At 38.1% G+C, this 22,473-nt stretch overlaps 1 protein-coding gene across 1 annotated transcript; it reads left to right on the top strand.

The window, feature by feature from the left end:
* Nucleotides 1–145: 145 nt before the first annotated feature.
* Nucleotides 146–22,128, top strand: LOC133532555 (zinc finger protein 665-like). The gene is made up of 13 exons (XM_061871282.1): nucleotides 146–640; nucleotides 3,067–3,195; nucleotides 4,257–4,374; nucleotides 5,129–5,655; nucleotides 7,285–7,419; nucleotides 8,521–8,648; nucleotides 11,416–11,490; nucleotides 13,492–13,621; nucleotides 15,641–15,829; nucleotides 16,999–17,169; nucleotides 19,505–19,606; nucleotides 20,944–21,042; nucleotides 21,942–22,128. Exons 1-13 carry the CDS (start codon nucleotides 506–508, stop codon nucleotides 22,113–22,115), a joined length of 2,112 nt encoding a protein of 703 aa, XP_061727266.1. The 5' UTR covers nucleotides 146–505; the 3' UTR covers nucleotides 22,116–22,128.
* Nucleotides 22,129–22,473: the final 345 nt, after the last annotated feature.

Raw genomic sequence — 22,473 nt, 5'->3', positions numbered from 1 at the left:
TTGCAGTCTCATTTTTATTTTATTCCCCACCATAAATTTAGTATCGTTTATGTCAAAGAGTAGGTTTATGTAGCGTATCAAATAACCCGACCAAATTACGTAGGTGGTTTTTGGTATGTTGTCAGGAATTTTAAAACGTGTTTTTAATTTTGTTGCAGTGATTATGTTGTGTCCCTCACGGGCGGACGTGAATGGCACGTCTATATTAAATACAAGGTCTATGTAAGATATAGACCGATAATATTTTTCCCTATCATATTGGTCCATTTGATCATTCCCTCTGGTTAGCCTTAATGGAAAGCCCTTAAAAAAAAAAAAGAATAAACAATTTCCGAACGCAACTAATCCGACAGCTCAGCTGTCAAAGCTCGCTTCATCTCATTTCTGTGTACTCGCGTCCTATGTCTTATTTTCGCTACTAGAATACGGAAATCAACATATTAATCATAATTTTTAATTAATTATAAATCTTAATATATATTCAAACTAGAATGTGTATTTTATAATGGATATAACACTTAGTAAATCGTCAAATGATGGCGCCTTGTGGTGCCGCGCCTGTCTGTCGGTCGAAGGGAAAATGTACAATATTCATGAGTACAAACTTGCTGATGCTTTTGCTCACATCATAGGAAGCCCTGTAAGTATTTAGAAGAAATAAATGTTGATGGCATTCAGGTGTTCTCAAAGCTTAAATGTATGTTGTTAGAGCATACATTTAAGCGTTAGAGCGAAACGGGTTTTCTCTGTTTCAGAAATGAGGTATTTTAGACTTCGACTTATTCTGAGGCTATTCTAACTCTATTTTAGTTTATAGGTGACATATATAGGCGATATAGATAAATACTTAAACACATAGAAAACATCAGTAACTCAGGAGAAAATATATGTCATAAATACATTTACAAACACCCTTTCCGGGATCCAAACCCAGAACCTCCTGCTTCAAAGGCAGGGTCACTACAAATAGGAGTCTATTTAGATGACTTGATCACTTTTCGGCTTAAACTTAAGTATTTCTCTTGCTTTTATATATGTACGTAGTTAAGAACATGATCATTCCAATATTGAATGAATGAATGAAATAGCCTTTATTTCAGACAAGTATTTTGTAAGTACATTTTGTTGTTAACATATATCCATCTGTATGCCTTTTGTAGGCAAAGGCCTCCCCTAACTCTTTCCATTTATCCCTATCCCTTGCTATTGTAGTCCAGCAACCTCCTGCTGCACTCTTAATCTCATCATCACAAGTAATAAACAGCAAGAACAAGAATCAATTCAGCTTAGAATAAATTTATAAGTGGAAAAAAAAATAGATCTTTCGCAGACATTTCTGCTTGTTAAAAATTAATATAAGAATCAATTCATTTGATTATTATGCACTCAGGTTTTTTTATTACAACACATTTATTTTTATTACAAGGAAATACAATTATGATATAATATAATTACTACAGTTAATAATATAACTAAAATTAATACCAAACATTAATATTAATTGGTGTACCCCTTACATTTCATTAAAGTGTCAAAAGGGCCTCTACGTGTTGGCTTCGGCTCCGCGCACGTCTCCCAAAGGTCCGGAACACCATTGTTCCGTAATGGGAAAGACATATAACTAAAATTATAATACGACTTTCTTGCTGGATTGTTAGACTGATGCGTCAAGCGAGGAAACTGCCAGCTCGTTGATCTCCTGTGGTGTCTCAGAGACTCAGGAATGCAATGAAGTCTCCTTTAAGTAAATAATATTTCTACAACCATTCTGGCCTAGTCGGTAGTGACCCTGCCTATGAAGCCGATGGTTCTGGGTTCGAATACCTGTAAGGCCATTTATTTGTGTGATGAGCACAGATATTTGTTCCTGAGTCATGGATGTTTTCTATGTATTTAAGTATTTGTATATTACATATATCGTTGTCTGAGAATCCACAACACAAGCCTTCTTGGCTTACCGTGGGACTTAGTCAATTTGTGTGACTATGTCCCTATAATACTTATTTATTTAGTATTAAGTAGTAACAGACAGTCAGTGGTCTTTCCCATGTTGCAGATTATCCATGGTACTTATTTATTTAATTAGTAAAGAGATTCTTTGACAACAGACATCATCATCGTCACAGGCCTTTGCGTCTATTGCAGACGATTTAAGCATTGTTGTTTAGACAACTGGTTTGGTGACTGGAGGCCGATGCGTGAGCGGCACGACCTCCCACATTTTTTGCAGAGAAAGCTCATGCCACCTGAGGTTCCAGTCCCGGTTTGCTTTCTGGGACATCTTCTGCTATCTAATGTATTAAACCATGCTTGGTCACATAGCCTCTCCTCCACAACACGCTTGCGCCATCCTTAGCTGTAGACCGTGACAACAGATAAAGAAAGTCATAATATTTCACAAAGTAAATATAGAAAAAAAAGATTTCGCAATAGGCCAAGGACAAGTGTAGACGTGCTTCGACCGAGGCGGCGAGCTCGGGGGAGAAAAACGCGCGTGCCGCCTCGGCCGACGCACGTGTACACCCCACCTGTCTGCCGCCGACCCGCCTAATCTAATTTCAAATTTTAAAAATTTATTGTATATCATTCGCAAACATTTCTACTTGATATAAATGGTGTATTCCCACCTATCCCCTGCAGAAACAGATGGAAATAGTTTTATTCCCATCCGTACCTGCTGGGCACAAATGCCAAGGATCCATTCCCATCTATGACTGCCTCGGTTTCTTCCTGTCTTTGTTATTATAAAAATTACGATTTTGATAGTTACCATATTGAACAGTAAAATTTCCAATTCATGAAATAAAAGTCATATAATGTAGGTTATCATATGACGCAGTTCAGCATTAAATAACTTATAGCAAAAATGTGAAATAAATGTTTACTGCTTTCATCATAACAACTACCTATACAGGGAAGGGAATGAGTCATTCCTATTTGTCCCTGCCGGCCACAGATGGGAATAGATCCTTCCCATTTGTGCCCTTTGACCCATGTTCCAATGGTCGCAAGTTCAAGTTCAAGTATTTGCATTTTTTTTTAATAAAAAAAAAAATCCAATTTTAGGTTCACGAGGATAAGCTCCCGCAACACCTTTGCGCGTATTGCGGCACGCAGCTGCTCAAATGTGAATCCTTCAGAGACATGTGTCTGACGACACAACGGTATCTTGTGACCGAGCTGCTCAACAAAGAGGTGCGTAAATATATAGGTTTTATAATAGTCTTTTGTTCAACACAATTAGTGTTTGACTTCAGTAAATTGGTATAAAAACCATGTTTAGGCCGAAGGTCTGAACTTTCGGCCAAACCTATTGTCAAGTTTTCTACATGTGCAGCTTCTGGACTAATTTTACGCAGAATACCATCAGTTCCTTGCGCGTCCAATATAATAATCAGGAGTTTCAGGACGTTGTTGGGGCTGTTGTTTCTGCAGCGCATCAGACATGTTTGCAAAAGCTCGCGCATGACTAATATGCCATAATACGAAAGAGGATTGCCTGGTTGCTCTGCAGAGTGAGGCCCAGCTCCAACCCCATCCTATACTGTAGCGAGCCAATATGACTAACCTATAATGCGGCATTTTGACTGTATCATGACCGCTACTAGGTGATTGTTATGGACCCTGCAAGGGCACAGCAGTTCTAATTCTAAAAATAATCCTTAAATTCTAGGCACGATAAAACAATCAAAATAATAACAAACAATTGTTATTAGTGATAAATATAAAGTATAAATATAAATAAATTAAATGTTTAATCTTAATTGGTTACTTACCGTTATGGGCCATTGTTGTATTTTCAATAAATAAATAAAATTGAATTGAATACACATTATTAACTTACATACAACCAAGGTTCGGAGACGAATTATAAAATACCGGTATATACCGGTTTATTTCGGTTTTCCTCCCAACTTTTATAAGAACGCAAACGTTTTAAGAACTTTATTGTAACCTAAAAAAACCGGTGTATTCGACGAGCGACGAAACGGCCGGACGGCCTGTTGGTGTGCCACGTAAACATAGACACCGACATAGGAAGAAACCGGTTTTTATTGCTCTAAACCGGTCAATATGACAAGAACTGTTCTCATAAAAACCGGTTTATAAATAACGGTTTTTCGAGCGAAACCGAAATGAAAAGGTTTTGCGGCAAGTATATGATAACGGTTTAGAAATTTTAACGGTTTCCGAGCCTTGCTTACAACACTATTATTGCTTTGATACGCCTGTTAATCAATTGACTTTATTTTCAGTTGAATACATACTGTATTCCCAAAACACTCCCCTTTAACAGACCCTTCAACTTGACAACAACAGACGTCAGAACCGCAGAGTTTACTGACACTCCCTCAGCTGAAAGATTAATTGAAAGTAAGTAATTAAATCATTTTTCATCACACTTGCTCGAAAAACATCTTATTTCATGCAGGTGTACTGAAGGACAAAGGCCTATATTATTCCCGCGGGAGTTATGGATTGTGAAAAAAGCTATAACTCCCTGGGGAGTTATACCTTTTTTTTAATGATGTCACTTATTCATACAAACCAAGTAGCATAAATGAGTTTTACTTTTAAAATACTGACGTTTATAATTGAATATTTTTGTTTATGTTTAAAATTATTTAATTTGATTAATTTAACAGCCGTTTAAAATATTTTACATAATTTTCAATCGTGGCTGTGCCTTCAATACCTCACCTGCCAAGAAAATACAAAATGGCGGACGAATGTTTGATATGTCACCGTATTTAAGAATTATTTCCCTTAAAATTTAGTTTTTTCTTCACAAGTGTAATGAAAAACATTGTGTGTAACTCTGGGGGTTAGAATAGTGCAAACTCAGGTCTTTAATTCCCTCCGGCCTGCAGCTGGAATTACCACCCTCGTATCCAATATTTCACTTACCCCCCTCGTTGCACAATGTACTATATGCTTGGTTATATGCAATTAAGTCGCATTTGAGTGAATAATAATAAGTAGGAATACTATACCAGGCGGTTTTATCAGTAACGGGTGGTATTCCTTATTCTAGTAAGCTAAGCTAACCTTGGTTTGTCTATTCTATTATTTTCATTGAATTTGAACCTTATTTGTGTACATTAACATAGTTACATTGCTCCTCCAGCTGACATAAAAGTTGAACCCAACATAGACATTGTTGACGTGGACGGTATTATAGATCAAACCGATTTAAAAATTGAATCTGAAGAAAATGAAGGTAACAGTAAAAGTACCAAGCGAAAGAGAAAAACTGCGGCTAAGAAAAAAACAGAAAATATTGAAGATGATGATGAAATCAGCGAAGAACATAAGTTAGAGAATATAAAAGTTGAAGTAAATCAAGATAATTATGAATATGAAGATACTAAGACAGAATGGGACATAGCAATTGAAGATGATAATATTAATTTTGAAGATGATTTTAGTGATGATAAATTAGAGATAATGCCGATAAAAAAGAGGAAAAGGGTTAAGAAAAAAATTGAATTGAAAGTTGATGAAGATAAAGATAAGCCAAAAGTCAGAAGGAAAAGAAAGAGGAAGGAGGAAGTAACAAGGAAGTTTAGAAAAGCAGAAAACGATTTTATGCCGGTGTTTGACTTTGCTACATTTGAGAGTTCTTATGGTGTGAAGATTGTTGTTTTGAGCAAGGTAAGAACAACATAGGGTTGGTTGCAACAATATTTTAACGCTTATTTGTGCGTCTGTTGATTTTGACGTATACTTGGAAAAGCAAATCTTGTCAGTAGCAAAAGGCGGCAAATTTGACAAATCGCGGGTTAGCAACACTGTTTTCGAATAATTCCAAAATCGCTTGTCATTTGTGTTTTATCTGTGGAATGTGGATAGTGAATGACAGCCATCATGTTTGTTTACATTCTGAATCTATGGAGTGTGGAATTAAGAGGAGTGATCTTATGGTAGAACTGTTGCAAAAGTGTCCAGCTGTCAGCTATAAATAATAGTTCCAAATCTCTCAAGAGTACCGCTAGAGTAGCTAAGAAACTAGGCGTTATTGACGGAGTGAAGTGCGCTGTCTATGATTTGATTTTTTTATTCAAGTATTCTAGGTATTTTAGCGCCACCTATTTAAGGTTTTTTGATGATACTTTTGGTACATGGAGATTTATTTCCTTACCGTATCTGAATCGTTTCTATTTCAAGAGAAATTTCTGCTGTCACCATTAAATACCAATATATTAAATAAACTTGTGCATGAACTTAAGCGAAGTCAAGGTGCCTACAATATACAATCACGCTCGTTGATCGTAAATATTTGTAAAATTTAAGGTTATGATAATTACATGTTTTGGTTCGATGTACATTGCTGTTTTTATTAGCGCAATACCAACGCAATACTTTTTGAATGTTGCCCTACATCACTTTGCAGCACATTGCTACCGACATACTTTGCTGGACAGACTATATATTCAATAAGGTTTGAACCGAATTTGACACCAGCTGTCAAATACGATTCATTCATTGGATTTGACTTTAGACATCTAATTATGGAGTGTGGAATTAAGAGGAGTGGCATCTCTTATGGTAGAACTGTTGCAAAAGTGTCCAGCTGTAATCTATAATATAGATTACTTAAATTTATTTAAAATAATAGTTCCAAATCTCTCCATAGTAGCGCTAGAGTAGCGCTAGAGTAGCTAAGAAGCTTTACATTCTGAATCTATGGAGTGTGGAATTAAGAGGAGTGACATCTCTTATGGTAGAACTGTTGCAAAAGTGTCCAGCTGTCAGCTATAAATAATAGTTCAAAATCTCTCCAGAGTAGCTAAGAATCTAGGCGTTATTGACGGAGCGAAATGCGCTGTCTATGATTTGATTTTTTTTTTTCAAGTACTCTAGGTATTGTAGCGCCACCTATTTAAAGTTTTTTGATGACACCTTTTGGTACATGGGGATTTCGTTCCTTATCTCCACCTTCCGTACATCTAATGTTTGGACGAGCTATCTGGCCTAATGCGTACTTGAGTAGTGACCCTGCCTATGAAGCCGAGAGTCCCGGGTTCAATTCCTGGTAAAGGCATTTATTGGTGTGATGTGATGAGCACGGATATTTGTTTCTGAGTCATGGGTGTTTTTCTATCTATTTAAGTATTTATACATATTTATTTATTATTTATATCGTTGTCTAATTACCAACAACACAAGCCTTATTGAGCTTTCTGTAGGACTTAGTTAATTTGTGTAATAACGTCCTGTTATATTTATTTATGTTTGACCATGACTGTTTAAATCTTTTCTATAAACAGTTGTTATGTGTAGGAAGAGCAGCTGGAAGAGATCGCCTCTCGCAAGAAGTCCCGGAACTACCTGGAGTCCCACTTCCGGTGTGACGACTGCGGAAAAGGGTACGACGCGGAGGCCGCCTATAACAATCACCGATTACGACATAGTCCTGTAAGTACCTTTAATTACAGCAAGGACCTGTTTCACAATGTCCAAGTCCTGAATAAGCTACTTGCCACTTATCTGACGAATAAAGTCATCGTTGGCGTATCACAATCTTCAAATAAGCTTAACTGGTAAATAAAGAGCTGATTTTTGCTGTTTTATCTGGCAGTTAATTTATAATCATCACACTTGCTCGAAAAAGATCTTATTTCATGCAGATGTACTGGAGTTATGGATTGTGAAAAAAATAAAAAATAAATATTTCTTTTAAATCATGTCACTTATTCATACAAACCAAGTAGCATAAATGAGTTTTACTTTTAAAATACTCACATTTATAATTTAATATTTTTGTTTATGTTTAAAATTATTTAATTTAGATGAATTTTACAGCCGTTTAATATATTTTTACATAATTCTCAATCTTGGCTGAATGCCGAATAGGCCTAGGATGCTTAAGCTGTCAAGAAATTACAAAATGGCGGACCAATGTTTGATATGTCACCGTATTCAAGAATTATTTCGCTTAAAATTTAGTTTTTTCTTCGCAAGTGTGATGAAAAACATTGTGTGTAACTCCGGGGGTAAGAATATTGCAAACTCAGGTCTTTAATTCCCTCCAGTCTGCGGCTGTTCTATGCCCGGTAAGATGGCGCCACGCTCACAAAATTTAACACATATCAGTGAAAGAATAAGGATCAAATGGCGTTCTAAAAGTTTTAATCATGTGTCGAAAGATGGCAGTAAATTTACTGTGGCTACAAAATTTTCTATGTCAATCCACCTCTATTTCAAATTCTCTTTGCTTATATGGAAGCGAGACGTGGACAATAACCCAGCGTTTTTGAAATGTGGGCATAAGATTGTATACATATAAAGACAATATGGGTAAGTGTGGCAGGGCATCCCATTGGGGCCTGTTTACATATTGGTTAGTGTTTATTGCGAATACATTTGGCATTAATCACAAGTATTATATATACCATGTTGCATGTTAGTATTTTTACTCACCATACTTACAAATAATAACATACATGTATTCATCCGGAAATTAAAAATGTAGGTTCAAGAAAAATATCTGCTTATAAAATGTATTTAAAATTTCAGAGCGAAGGTTCGCTCGCTTGTGAGATCTGCTTCGTGCGGTTCAAGCGGCAGTGCGTGCGACAGAGACACCAAGATGTTCACCGACTAAAGTTCCTCTGCAATGAGTGTAGCTACGTGTCGCGGGACAGGTAAGACAGAGACAGCACTTCAGTTAGAGTGAGAGATCACTTGTGACATATGTTCCATGTGGTTCAAACGACAGTGCGTGCGACAGAGGCACCAAGATGTTCACCGACTAAAGTTCCTCTGCAATGAGTGTAGCTACGTGTCCAGGGACAGGTAAGACAGAGACAGCACATCAGTCAGAGCGAGAGATCGCTTGTGAGATCTGCTCCGTGTGGTTCAAGCGGCAATGCGTGCGACAGAGGCACCAAGATGTTCACCGACTAAAGTTCCTCTGCAATGAGTGTAGCTGGGTGAATCAACTTTTTTTGTTTTGTTATCCTGTCCCGTTGTCCAAGGGACAACAGTGGCACAGTTTGTTTGAAGAGACGTTGTATGCCGTTCTATTAACATTCTTAGTAGGGGGCCCATTATGGACATTGGTTATAACGACCACAAAAACGCAAGTTTAATACATTTAAGTACCATAAAATCAGTATTTCAATGAACTTTTGTCCCCTGGACAACTAATCGTAACCATGGCAACGAGTGAATGAGAAAAGTTGATTCTCCCAGCTACGTGTCCAGGGATAGGTAAGACAGAGACAGCACATCAGTCAAAGCGAGAGATCGCTTGTGAGATCTGCTCCGTGTGGTTCAAGCGGCAATGCGTGCGACGACATCATGATATTCACCGACTAAAATTCTGCAATGAGTACAATTATGTGTCTATTTTCTGAGAGATCTAATTTCACACATTTGACAGTTATCTATTGAAATTTGTAGTGATCAAAGTATTGTTCGTCAATTCTAGCGATTATAAACGAATTACTCGAATCGATTTTACAGACGATTATTGCATTTTTGCATTATCTGTTTACTAATCAGACTAATCTGATCTGACTAGTCTGTTAGACTAATCAGTGCGGGTGAAGGCCGAGAAGGGCGCATTCGGGGACTGAATGCGGTTGCAATAGATAGATAGATAATCCGTTTATTTGTTTGCCACAATACACACAGGAAATACAATTAATAAAATGACAAAAAACAGATAATACAAAATTATACGAGAGAAATACACATTTATACAAAATAGAAGTAGAAAGAAAAAAAAATAGGGAGACTGCGTCATGGCTAGTCTCGCGCTAAATACCTACGACTTAGGGATGCACTACCTATTGCATTTAGCCATTCCTGTATACCTACTTATATACACGATACCCGTGTGCATTGTGAGAGATTTTAACCACGCATATTTCAGGCCAAAAGAAGGAAAAAATGTCATATAAGTTTAGGTCAAAAAAATTTTTTTTGAAGTTAAAACTTCTTTAGCGGCGCTGTGCACTTTTTGTGATGGGCAAACAATGTTAAAATTGCGACAGGTCACGTGACCGATAGATTCGTCAGATTGAAAATTCGTAAGACGCACACGTGACCTGATCGAAAAACTGTTACAATTAAATAATTGTAAAACTTCTGAAGGGTTACATTTTTAATGTAATATAAATTGTCATGTTTGTGTACGATAGCGCAATAAATGAATATTGTATTTTACCCCATAAATGATAGTACTTTTATACTGATAATTAAAGCAATTCGTGCTAAATTATTCCCTAACCATTACAAAATATCAAAAATGCACAACGTTAATATTCAAATTTTCACTTCTGCTGGCACTCCCGGAGTGCAAACTGTTGTTTTTTTTTTGTATTTATTTGTAGATAAAATATAAAACGTTATTGGTACAACTGTAACTCAAAAAGAATTCGAACTTTTTTTTGTAAAACCTATTTTTTGCAGTGTTACTTGTCAGTTTTTGGACATCTATTAATAAGGATATTTGGACTAGGTCCCATAGTGGCAACATCGCCATCAAAAAGGCGTTTTGCACCTTTATCTTTGGTTCTGCATCTTTAGGTATTTAAATAAAAGTAAACAAACAATTTGTACATTTTCGGGTAGTTATAACATTTATTGGTTAACCAACCAAATACAAAACCGCCTGGATCTGTCACTGAACGACCTGACATTACTACATTATTTGATCATGTAATGTTTTCATCTACCCTCAACTGGCTTAAGGAGCCATTTGAGGGTAGATTTTGTTTACTTTTATTTAAATACCTAAACATACAGAGTATAAGCAGAGGTTGTACTATATGTACTAGGCGACGATGTACACTACACTTTGCTGTTTATTAACCAACGTTTTGACTAGTGTCCTAATAAAAATATGTTTTTTTTTTGTAAGTGGCTTTAAGTATGAAATTAGGCGAATTCCAAAAAAGTTATTTAAATGTGATCAGGAATATACTATTAAAATCTCTCGCAATGCTCACGGGCACCGTGTATATGTATATGTACCCAAGTTACTTCTTTGTATTGTGTAAGAGACCTTTTTCTAAAATGTATTTGTACCATAACGCCATTAGTTTTTGGGTGCCTGTTGTTGCGTCTGAAATCTGCATGTTACAAGCTTTTATTTAGTTTCACCTGTTCCGTTGTCTGTCTGTCGGTTAAATTTGACCCACTTCCCGGTTTCCGATGAAGATGAAAATTTGCATACATATGTAAGTCGGGTGACAATGCAATATTATGGTACCATAAAGCTGATCTGAGGAGGAGGTAGCCACAGGAACTCTGTGATAAAACAACGCAACCTAATTGTGTTTGGGGTTTTTAGAAGTGTCTCGATGAGTATTAGTTGCCTGTGGAAAGAAAAGTGCAGTCAGCTATAAAAGCTTGTACCAAAAATGAAATTTTTGTTTTATTTTTATTGATCATCTAATACAGGGGACAAGCGAGGAAGCACCACGCCATGCACGCGGGCAAGACGTACGAGTGCCAGCACTGTGGGAAGAGCTTCATGTGAGTAGTAGTAAACACTTTATTAATTAATATTTTAATTTTATTCTATGTAATTTATATTATATTATGTAATTAATTTATATATGTATTTATAATGATAATTTGTGTAGTTTATAAAAGTATCATATATATTACCTATTAGTTTGTATACTGGCTTAGTAGTATTAGACTTAGTATTTAATTTTGGAATATTTTTTTCACACTGCACCCACCTTAGCAAATTTCTGTTTGGCCCAGTGGTTGACTGGTGGAGAATGCCTCAAGGCATTAAGTCCGCCTATTTTACGTCATACTTGTACTTGTGCAATAAAGTTTAAATAATAATAATAATAATTTATATGGAAATATTTTGATTGTTTGTTGTTTTTTGTTTTTGTATAGGCATATGGATCTTGTCCGAAATAAAAGCTTTTTTTTTTATTGCTCAAATAAGTACATATCACAGAAACAATAAGGGAAGAATTAAGGGATCTCTTCCAGCTAACATCTAAGTAAGTGAGAAAGACATATACATAGTGAGGTTTGATAGTGAGTTAACTATCAAATCTCGTTATCAACGTTTAATTTCAACCCTAACTTCACCACTGGTGCCCAAATTCGCCGGTTTCCTTTTATTGTATAATGCATGGACAGCGATGTGTCTTTTGCAATAAAAATAAGACCTTTTTATTAACCTTTTATATATATTTATAAAATTAACAGTCTTATGAAATCCATATCTACTTCTATCACTTACTGCATCACCTACTCACATTACTTATTTATTTACCTTGTCTCCTGCCTGCCTGATGGTAAGCAGTCTCTGTAGCCTATATACGCCTGCAACTCCACAGGAGTCACATGAGCGTTGCCAGCCCTAACAACCCTCCCTCCCCTCGTTGAGCTCTGTCAACCTTACTCACCGGCAGGAACACAACACTATGAGTAGGGTCTAGTGTTATTTGGCTGCGGTTTTCTGTAAGGTGGAGGTACTTCCCCAGTTGGGCTCTGCTCTAGATTTGGAATGACATCCACTGGCTGTGCCCTACCACACAAAGCGAGATGACATTCACAATGCCCATACCTCTCTTAGTAATAAGCATATCCAAGACTCAAGTGCTAAAACAACCAGCCCGTAATTGTGAAGCGGACACTTCCAAACTAACTATAGAAGGGAAACCCCTAACAGAAGTGTCCTCTTTCAAGTATCTTGGGAGCCAGATCAGAAAAGATAACAGACTAGCCTCTGAGATCCCTTCTAGGATTGCCAAAGCTGCGTCCACTTTCGGTCGGCTAGCGCGTCGTGTCTGGGGATCGCATGATCTAAAGCTGCAGACGAAGTTGTCGGTGTACAAAGCCATGGTTCTTCCGATTCTTTTATATGCTTCGGAAACATGGTGTTTGTACAAAGGCGATATTCGCTCGCTAGACACGTTCCACTTGCGCTGTCTACGTTCTATTTTGCGTATAAAATGGCAAGATCGCGTCCCCAACACTGAAGTACTTCGACGTTGCAAGATGCCAGGCATGGAGGCCCTCTTGATGAAGGGTCAGCTACGGTGGTGTGGGCATGTTTGGCGTATGAGTGATTGCAGGCTACCGAAAGCCGTTTTCTATTCCCAGCTATCAGCTGGTAAACGGAAGCAAGGTGGGCAGCACCTACGTTACAAGGATGTGCTTAAGCGCCACCTCACTTCCTGCGGTATACCACCCGACAAATGGGAGGAGTATGCTTCTCTGCGGCCAGAATGGCGTTGTCGTGTCAAAACGAGCGTAAAGAACTTTGAAAACGCTCGTCTCATTGACCTTGACGCGAAACGTCAAATACGTAAATCCCGGCCGAAACCTTCCTATAACTACACCTATAATATACTTGGCCAACTCTACTGCCCCACCTGCGATAGAGTTTTTAAAAGTAAGTTCGGCTTTGCAAGCCATATTAGAGCTCACGCTCGTAATTAGCTAGGGTCGCCGTTGCCGATCACGGCATGGATAGCTATATATATATATTTTCATTTTCAGTAAGAGTTCAACATATTTGTCGCACGTGCGTCTGGCGCACCCCGCCATGAATGTGGCATGCGACATGTGTGGCGAGACGTTCATAGGACAGGTGGGGCTGAAGATGCACAAGGCCAGGATGCATACTGAGGTAACACTACTTATTTTTGACCACCGGCCTCGCCTAGTGGGTAGTGACCCTGCCTATGAAGCCGATGGTCCTGGGTTCGAATCCCGGTAAGGGCATTTATTTGTGTGATGAGCACAGATATTTGTTCCAGAGTCATGGGTGTTTTCTATGTATTTAAGTATTTGTATATTATATATATCGTTGTCTGAGTATTACAATACAAGCCTTCTTGAGCATACCGTGGGAGTTAATCAAATAAGAATGTCCCTATAATATTTATTTATTCTATAATAATATTTATATTATAAAGCATTTTTTCTTACTCATATTTGAAGTGAAAACTTCTTTAGCGGCGCTGTGCACTTTTTGTGATGGGGAAACAATGTTAAACTCGCGACAGGTCACGTGACCGATAGATTCGACAGATTGAAAATTCGTAAGACGGGCACGTGACCTCATCGAAAAACTGTTACAATGTCATTGAAGCCAGTAGACCGCAATAAATGAATATTGTATTTTATCACATAAATGGTAGTACTTTTATACTAGGGATTGCAATCCGGTCCGGCGGATCCGGTAATCCGGCCGGATCCGGCACTTTTCAGGAACTACCGGATCCGGTAAAAATCGCCGGATCCGGACCGGATCCGGTCACATAAAAAAACGCCTAAATACAGCACGCACTGTGCGGTTTAGATGAGGAAAAGGCGACGGATGAGAGGTATGAATGAAGTTGAACAGAGCATAAAACGAATGAAAAAGTTTAAATTTAGTTAAATAAAAATATATGTATTATTATCACGATGACTGAGAACAGAAGTTGCCTTTCATGTTGGTGGCACGATATAACGATTACATAAATACTGTAATAGAATGAAAAATTAAACGATGTAGATGCCATGGAAGGCATTTGTAATTTATGCTAAAGAGAAGAAAAGAGTGTCATAATGTAGGAGTGTCATAGTGTCATAGGAGATTAAAAGTAAACAAATGAGCAGGATTAAGTCGGCGGTACTCAACCGACTAGAGTTGGGCTAATCAATATGTGTTACATGTGTGAATGAATATATGATTGTAAGTTTGTATTGAAAATGAATGTGTGAAATGAAATGATAACATTGATAATCTTTAGTTTACTTCGATTTTATATATATAATATATGATTAAATATTCTTTATTTTCTATTCAAATTTGAGAGAGAATCTTTTGTATTTACAATTTCATCCAATCTTATGCAATATCCTTCATGGTACATGCTACTCTACGTCTAGCCAATTCTTTATTTGATCCATGTAACTTTTCTTAGGGACTCCTTTCCGCGATGGATTCAATCCTACACTCTATTATTTTTCGCATGAAATCGTCGCGTCGTGTTCCATTCCCTATAATTTGACCAATATACGAGTAAGTGTCTGTAAATTAAAAAAAAAATAATTTTTTTAAATCACATAGTCTACTACTTTGGAAACTAATCAAATTTATAATTGTAAACGAAAATTTGAGCACTTGTTATATATGAATAAAATTTGAGCACTTGAGGTTATATATAATAAATGACCGATTTCATATTTTGGTTTTTAAGTGATATTGACAATGTCACACTTTTTAGGGTTATTGTTAAGAAGTTATTTATTAACTTCAAATTATAGATTTAGGAACACGTATTACACAAAAAAACTAGAAAAATATGTCATTTAATTAACTTTGATATCCCTATACCAAACCGGATCCGGTCCGGCCGGATCCGGCCGGGTTATGCCCAAAATCCGGCCGGATCCGGCCGGATTGAAAATCAATCCGGTTTGCAATCCCTATTTTATACTGATAATTAAAGGAATTCGTGCAAAATTATTCCCTAACCATTCCAAAATATCAAAAATGCACAACGTTAATATTCAAGTTTTCACTTCTGCCGGCACTCCCGGAGTGCAACCCGTTGTTTTTTTTTATGATTGGAGTTACGTAAATAAGCAAGTAAGTGTATATTCTCAGTTGATATCTCTTAATTTCTACCGAATATCTGTTTTTTTTTGTTTTCAGAAAATCAAGTGTACCATATGCTCAGCCAAGTTTGTCAGTATAACCGCGCTGAACAGACACACGGACACGGCCGCCGAGCACGGCGACCTGCGGCCGTGCGAGCAGTGCGGCGAGAACTGTGCGAGCGAGGACGCGCTACGGGAACACGTCAAAGAGACGCATCCGAAGGAAACGCATCGGTGTGAGGAGGTTAGTGATTATCTTCGTAAGACTCAAGTCAAAGTCAATATATTCTTTATTCAAATAGGTCACTTTTAAATCGTCAAATTTTACAATTATCATATTAATCTAAATATCAGAGCAATTTATTGATGCAGTTATTATTGTTCTAAAAAAAACATTGAATTATTATAGATATGGCAAACTTAATAATAAGAATTTCACAAAATGATCGTCCAATAACATTATAAAAAATAATACCGACTTCAAAAATTACCAAAAGCGCCATACATGTACCTACAACATTTGAAGAGTTCCCTCGGTTTCTCCAAGATCCCATCATCAGACCCCGACTTGGTGCCAACGGGACCATTTCAAGGTTATACCCGTTCGATCAAAAAAAAAATTTGAAAATTGGTTCACGATTCTCGGAGATATCGAGTAACATATATACAAAAAAAAACTGACGAATTGAGAATCTCCTCCTTTTTTGAAGTCGGTTAAAAATGGAAAACGACCAATAACATGGGAAAGTCCATATGTAGCGAAAAGCACGTTCGAACAGAGAACCCGCCTAGCGGATCGGGGGCAGTGAATATGTTAAGAGGGACCACGTGATCGATCATACAAAAACAGAAAACGTTTTTCCACTTCTAAATTTTTTCCTTTCTCTGATTTTTAGTACGTTATTGGCACAATGAAAAACTAGGTTTTCCTTTTTTTTTAAATTTGCAAAACAACATTTTTTTTTCAAGCGAAGCGAATCTTAAAACCTAGAATATATTATGCTGAAGCGATTGACATCAAAATAGAGTACATAGAGAAAGATAACATAGAGTTTTTTTATTTAACACCACATTGAAAAATGTTTACAGGCAATGCTACAAAACATTACAAGCCTTAAAATGAAACTTAGTTAAAAGTAGGCACCAATTAATGTTTACATGTAGATATAAAAACTTGAAATTATGATGCTAAAAAGGAGCGAACCTCAGCATGTGTTGCAGCAGGCTTACCTACTACAACGCTGGCTTTCAGGCCGACCCTTCGTACAATACGAATTTGCTGGCTGCTTGTCGGTCAAATCAACGTGGAAATCTCCCGAAATGGAATTTCATAGAAAATATACCGTTATTTCGTATTCGAAAAGCTATGCTTCCTTCTTAACTTTCATCAACATAAATACAATTTTGATACAGTGTGGCATGACGTTCCCAACGTTGTCGGCGTACGACGTGCACCACCGACGCAAGCACCTCAACCAGCGGTACAGCGACGCGGGCCGCCAGCGACACACAACACGCAAGAAATACCCGCAAACACACAAGCAGGGCCAGTTCGTGTGCGAGACTTGCGGGAAGCTGATGCAGGTTAGTGTTGACAACAGCCCATCTCAACCAGAGATACGCGAGCGACAGAGAAATAATACACGCAAGAAATACCCGCAAACACACAAGCAGGGCCCGTTCGTGTGCGAGACTTGCGGGAAACTCGTGCAGGTAAGTGTTGCGAACAACGCATCTCAACCAGAGATGCGACACGGGCAGACAGAGATATACTACACGCAAGAAATACCCGCAAACACACAAGCAGGGCCAGTTCGTGTGCGAGACTTGCGGGAAACTCGTGCAGGTAAGTGTTGCGAACAACGCATCTCAACCAGAGATGCGACACGGGCAGACAGAGATATACTACACGCAAGAAATACCCGCAAACACACAAGCAGGGCCAGTTCGTGTGCGAGACTTGCGGGAAACTCATGCAGGTTAGTGTTGACAACAGCCCATCTCAACCAGAGATACGCGAGCGACAGAGAAATAATACACGCAAGAAATACCCGCAAACACACAAGCAGGGCCAATTCGTGTGCGAGACTTGCGGGAAACTCATGCAGGTTAGTTTTGACAACAATATATTTATTTCAACCAGAGATACGACACAGGCGACAGAGAAATACTACACGCAAGAAATACCCGCAAACACACAAGCAGGGCCAGTTCGTGTGCGAGACTTGCGGGAAACTCACCATTCATAATTTGTTTCTATATTTTTCTCAGATAAATCTCAAGAATTCCTGACCGGAAATATTACTTACCTAGGGCAGTAAAGTAAGAAATATCTTAATTAATTAAGTAAGGCTTTCTTATTTACCGCCCGAGGTGTGTATCTGTTCGACAGAGCCGGAAAGGGGCGACTTCGTTAAGCGCAGCGGGCCGAAAGTTGAAGCTTTCCGGCCAGAGCGCTAAAAGGTTTTGTTTTTCTAGTATTTCACTTGTAAAACTTATTACTTGCCGTAACATGTTTAAATAACATGCTCTTCTTACAAGCTTTTCTTTAACTTGCCCTGTTAGTATGTACGGGCCAAATCTTGCAAGTTAAATTTGACCCACTTCCCGGTTTCCGATGAAGCTGAAAATTTGCGTACATATGTAAGTCGGGTGACAATGCAATATTATGGTACCATCGAGATGATCTGATGATGGAGACAGGAGGTAGCCATAGGAAATTTGTGATAAAACAACGCAACCTAATTGTGTTTGGGGTTTTTAGAATTGTCTCGGTGAGTATTAGTTGCATGTGGAAAAAAGTACAGTCAGCGATAAAAGCTTGCACCAAAAATGAAATTTTTGCCAAAACCTTATTTTTAATATTTTAATTTTTAATTCTTTATTAAGTTTAAATTTTTAACTGTTCTACATCCTTGATGTGCTCAAAGATCTGGTGAAAAATGTCTCTGAAATAGAATTAACAGATCGCTACACAACTGAAAGTAGTCAAGAACGCTGAAGCTTATCAGGGCATCTTTTGAACAAGTTACCAGTTGAGTTAAAAGTCCATTATTAATTGAAACTTATTTGGAATTAAGCTTAAGAAAATCTTGGATGAAGGAAGCAAAGTTTTGACTATAGGGACTTGGTTATAAAAAAATTGTAGCTGGTTTTTTAATTGATTTAATAATAGGTATTTATAAATTCTGACTGTTGTGTGTTATTAATTGTAATGTATAATTATGCTTGAAGTTTATTTATTTTTAGACATCAATTTATTATTGCTAATTTTTATTTTATTTTTCTATTGAAATTTATTTATTAATGTTAATATTCGAACATAATCTTTGTGTTGTTATACGGATAAATAAATAAATAAATATATCAAATAATCCCAAATTATTTATTAGGGCTTGTGTACAAATTAAGCGTGTTTTTTTCGGCTACTTTTAGACCCCTCCTCCCCCTTGGTGATATTTGGTGAGGCTCTTGGCTAACCCCCCCTCTTCCACATAACCTCACGTGTATTTTTTTCATTCTAACCTAATTTTAAGATAAATAGTATTGTATAAAGTAAATTTTGTTTAGACTCGCTATTTTGAAGTGCCAAGTGAAGATTAATGTTTTTATTTTTTTATACTACGTCGGTGGCAAACAAGCATACGGCCCGCCTGATGGTAAGCAGTCTCCGTAGCCTATGTACGCCTGCAACTCCAGAGGATAGGGTTGTTATGTTTAACAAAACCGAGAAAAAGTATGTGGTAGATATTTTTTTCTTAGTTTTGTTCACTATTGAAAAAATACACGTGAGGTCTCCATACAGGTCCCATAAATTAACCGACTGATGGTAGAAGAACTGAGTTGCGTGACTTGGTTTTTTTTTTTTCAAGTTATGTTTTTGATGGCATCAATGTACTATTGTGTATGTTTTTAACAGAACGCCACCGCGCTGAGAACCCACCAGCACTCCCACTTGGACATCAAACCCTTCGCCTGCAACGAATGCCCGAAGAGCTTCACTCTCAAGACGTCCTTGCAAGTAAGTAAGCTACACTTAGGAAAACATGGACGCCTTTTAACGCATTCACTGCCGGGAACCCACCTGGTGGGCGCTCGTGAACTTTGTTCAGATGCCGGACAACCCGCTGGGCGGGTTGTTTTGTACGCAGCTATAGACCACCGGTTTCTGAGGTAGTGCGCCGTTTTTTGTCTAGCAGTGAATGTGTTAAGAGCTGAGGGCCTAGCTAAGATATCGAAACTTAACTAATGTATGGAAATAATCACGTGACTTTTCGTAGCGTCTGTCATCCGGATACATTTATTCTATTCGTTTGGCATTTGTCGATATACGATAGTCAATATCTTGGCTAACCCACCTGGTCAACCGTAGCTCAACTAATACTGGGAGATACGTTTTAACCTTTTGAATGCCACGCCTATCGTACGCGGCGCGTAATCGTGAACCTTGTCGGTACGCATGAAGGTTGATATTGGGCTGTAGCCGCGCGCGTCATATGACGTCTTTGGCGGTCAAAAGGTTAAGGAATATCTATCCTAATCTGCTATTTATTTGTGATAAGAATTTGATAGATAATATCAAAGAGAATTTGAAATAGAGGTGGATTGTCAAAGAAAAATTTGTAGCCACAGTAAATTGACTGCCATCTTTCGACACATGATTAAAACTTTTAGAACGCCATTTGACTTTGATCCTTATTCTTTCACTGATATGTGTTAAATTTGTTAAATATCAAAAAGTGGCGCCATCTTACCAGGCAGCGGCTAAAGGTTTCTTTGACAATCCACCTCTATTTCAAATTCTCTTTGATAATATTCACATTAACATATTGCAAATAGGTTGCCTAATAAATTTGCGTAAGGTCAGTTTTTTTAGAGGTTACCATTGCAACATCGAAATATTTTTGTCCGGTATTCATTCGACTGGACACGTTTTTTTCGAAAACTACAATTCAATGTTGTACCGGATACTTAAAAAAACACATGTAATGGTTTCAATGTTATGATAGGATACTAGGAGAGGTCGAAATTTAAGAAAAATATCTCATTATTTCAGAATCTTTTACTATATTTTATTTGCTATTAGTTTTGTTCCTTAAGTTAATAATATGTTCATTTTATTATCTTATTTCTGTTATTTAAACTTATGGGATTACAAATTGAGATATTTTTTCCAACTCCATTTCGCCATAGCCGGTTGGTTACCAAATACGGTAACAATATCCCAACGAATCTAATCAAGACAGCGGCAAATCATTCAATCAAAATAAAATCTATAAAGAACAAATAATTTTCACATTTCGTAACTAGTTACCAAAAGTTACGAAACGGGACTAAAGCGTTTGCTTGTGTGTGCAGTGGCACATGAGGTCACACACGGGGGAGAAGCCGTACCAGTGCCCCGAGTGCCCGCTCGCCTTCAGCCTGAAGGGGAACCTCGACCGCCACCACAAAACTGTGAGTACCCTTGTAATTAGCGAGAAATGTTTGTGTGCAGGAGCATATCAGGACGCACACGGGGGAGAAACCGTTCCAGTGCAACAGCTGCCCGCTCGCGTTCAGCTGTCAGGGGAATTTGATCAGACACCGGAAAACGGTGAGTACACGTTGAGAAGCTCCGTTTTTATATACTAGATAATTAGTGAACAATTTGATAATCATCGTAATTTTGTACAAAAAATATAGCTCGAACGGACAAATTCTGAGAAATAAAAACTGAGTTTAAGATCGTGCGGCGCCATTTTAAACAGCTGACTGAGTGACGCTATCTTGCCGGGCAAATTGGCTCGGGTGAGGCAAACGTGCGGAGGCAAAAGTTACACGAGCACGCGCCAGGCCGGGTGTTTGCTGCGCGAGGAAATTTCCTCGCGAAGCTGCTCCCTGTGTGGACCCGCCTATAAGAGATTACACTTTCAATTGACTTCAATAAACCTAAATATCTATGAGAGGTATGGGCATTGTGAATGTCATCTCGCTTTGTGTGGTAGGGCACAGCACAGCGGATGTCATTCCAGATCTAGAGCAGAGCCCAACTGAGGAAGTACCTCCACCTTACAGAAAACCGAAGCCAAATAACACTAGACCCTACTCATAGTGTTGTGTTCCTGTCGGTGAGAAAGGTTGCCAGAGCTCAACGAGGGGAGGGAGGGGTATTAGGGTCGGCAACGCGCATGTCACTCCTCTGGAGTTGCAGGCGTACATAGGTTACGGAGACTGCTTACCATCAGGCGGGCTTGCTTGTTTGCCACCGACGTAGTATAAAAAAAAAGATTTTTTTTCTTAAGCTCTTAAATTTCTTTGCAGTTATGTCGATACTTAAATTAACCCACCGACCAACCGTTGATATTTTCCTCCAGGCACACCTGGGTATGCGTCAAAGCGTCCCCTGCCCGATCTGCGGCCGCGTCTTCACCACCAACTCCTGCGTCCGCGTCCACATCAAGACGGTGCACCACGGCCAGCCGGGGCCCAAGCGGGACCGGCGCAAGCGCAACAAGTACGGCAAGGAGTCGCTGCTGGATAATAAATAATAATAATACTCAATTAGAAGTTTTATTTCATCTTTACCACCAACTCCTTAGAGTCCATATCGAGACTGTACAGCAGTATAGTCATTTTAAGATTATCTTTATAGAGAGAATTACTGCAATGTTCTGCCGCCAGAGAGCAGCACTATCACATAGATAGATGGATAAACCATTTATTCGCTTGCCACAATACACACATCGAAACAAAAAAATAAGTTTTTGGCAAACAGTTCATCTTTGGTACAAGCTTTTATCGCTGACCGTACTTTTTTTCCACAGGCAACTAATACTCATCGAGACAATTCTAAAAACCCCAAACACAATTAGGTTGCGTTGTATTATCACAGAGTTCCTATGGCTA

This window comes from Cydia pomonella, chromosome 27 (assembly GCF_033807575.1).
Source record: "Cydia pomonella isolate Wapato2018A chromosome 27, ilCydPomo1, whole genome shotgun sequence".
Lineage (NCBI taxonomy): Eukaryota > Metazoa > Arthropoda > Insecta > Lepidoptera > Tortricidae > Cydia > Cydia pomonella.
This window is presented reverse-complemented; position numbering and strand designations above follow the sequence as displayed.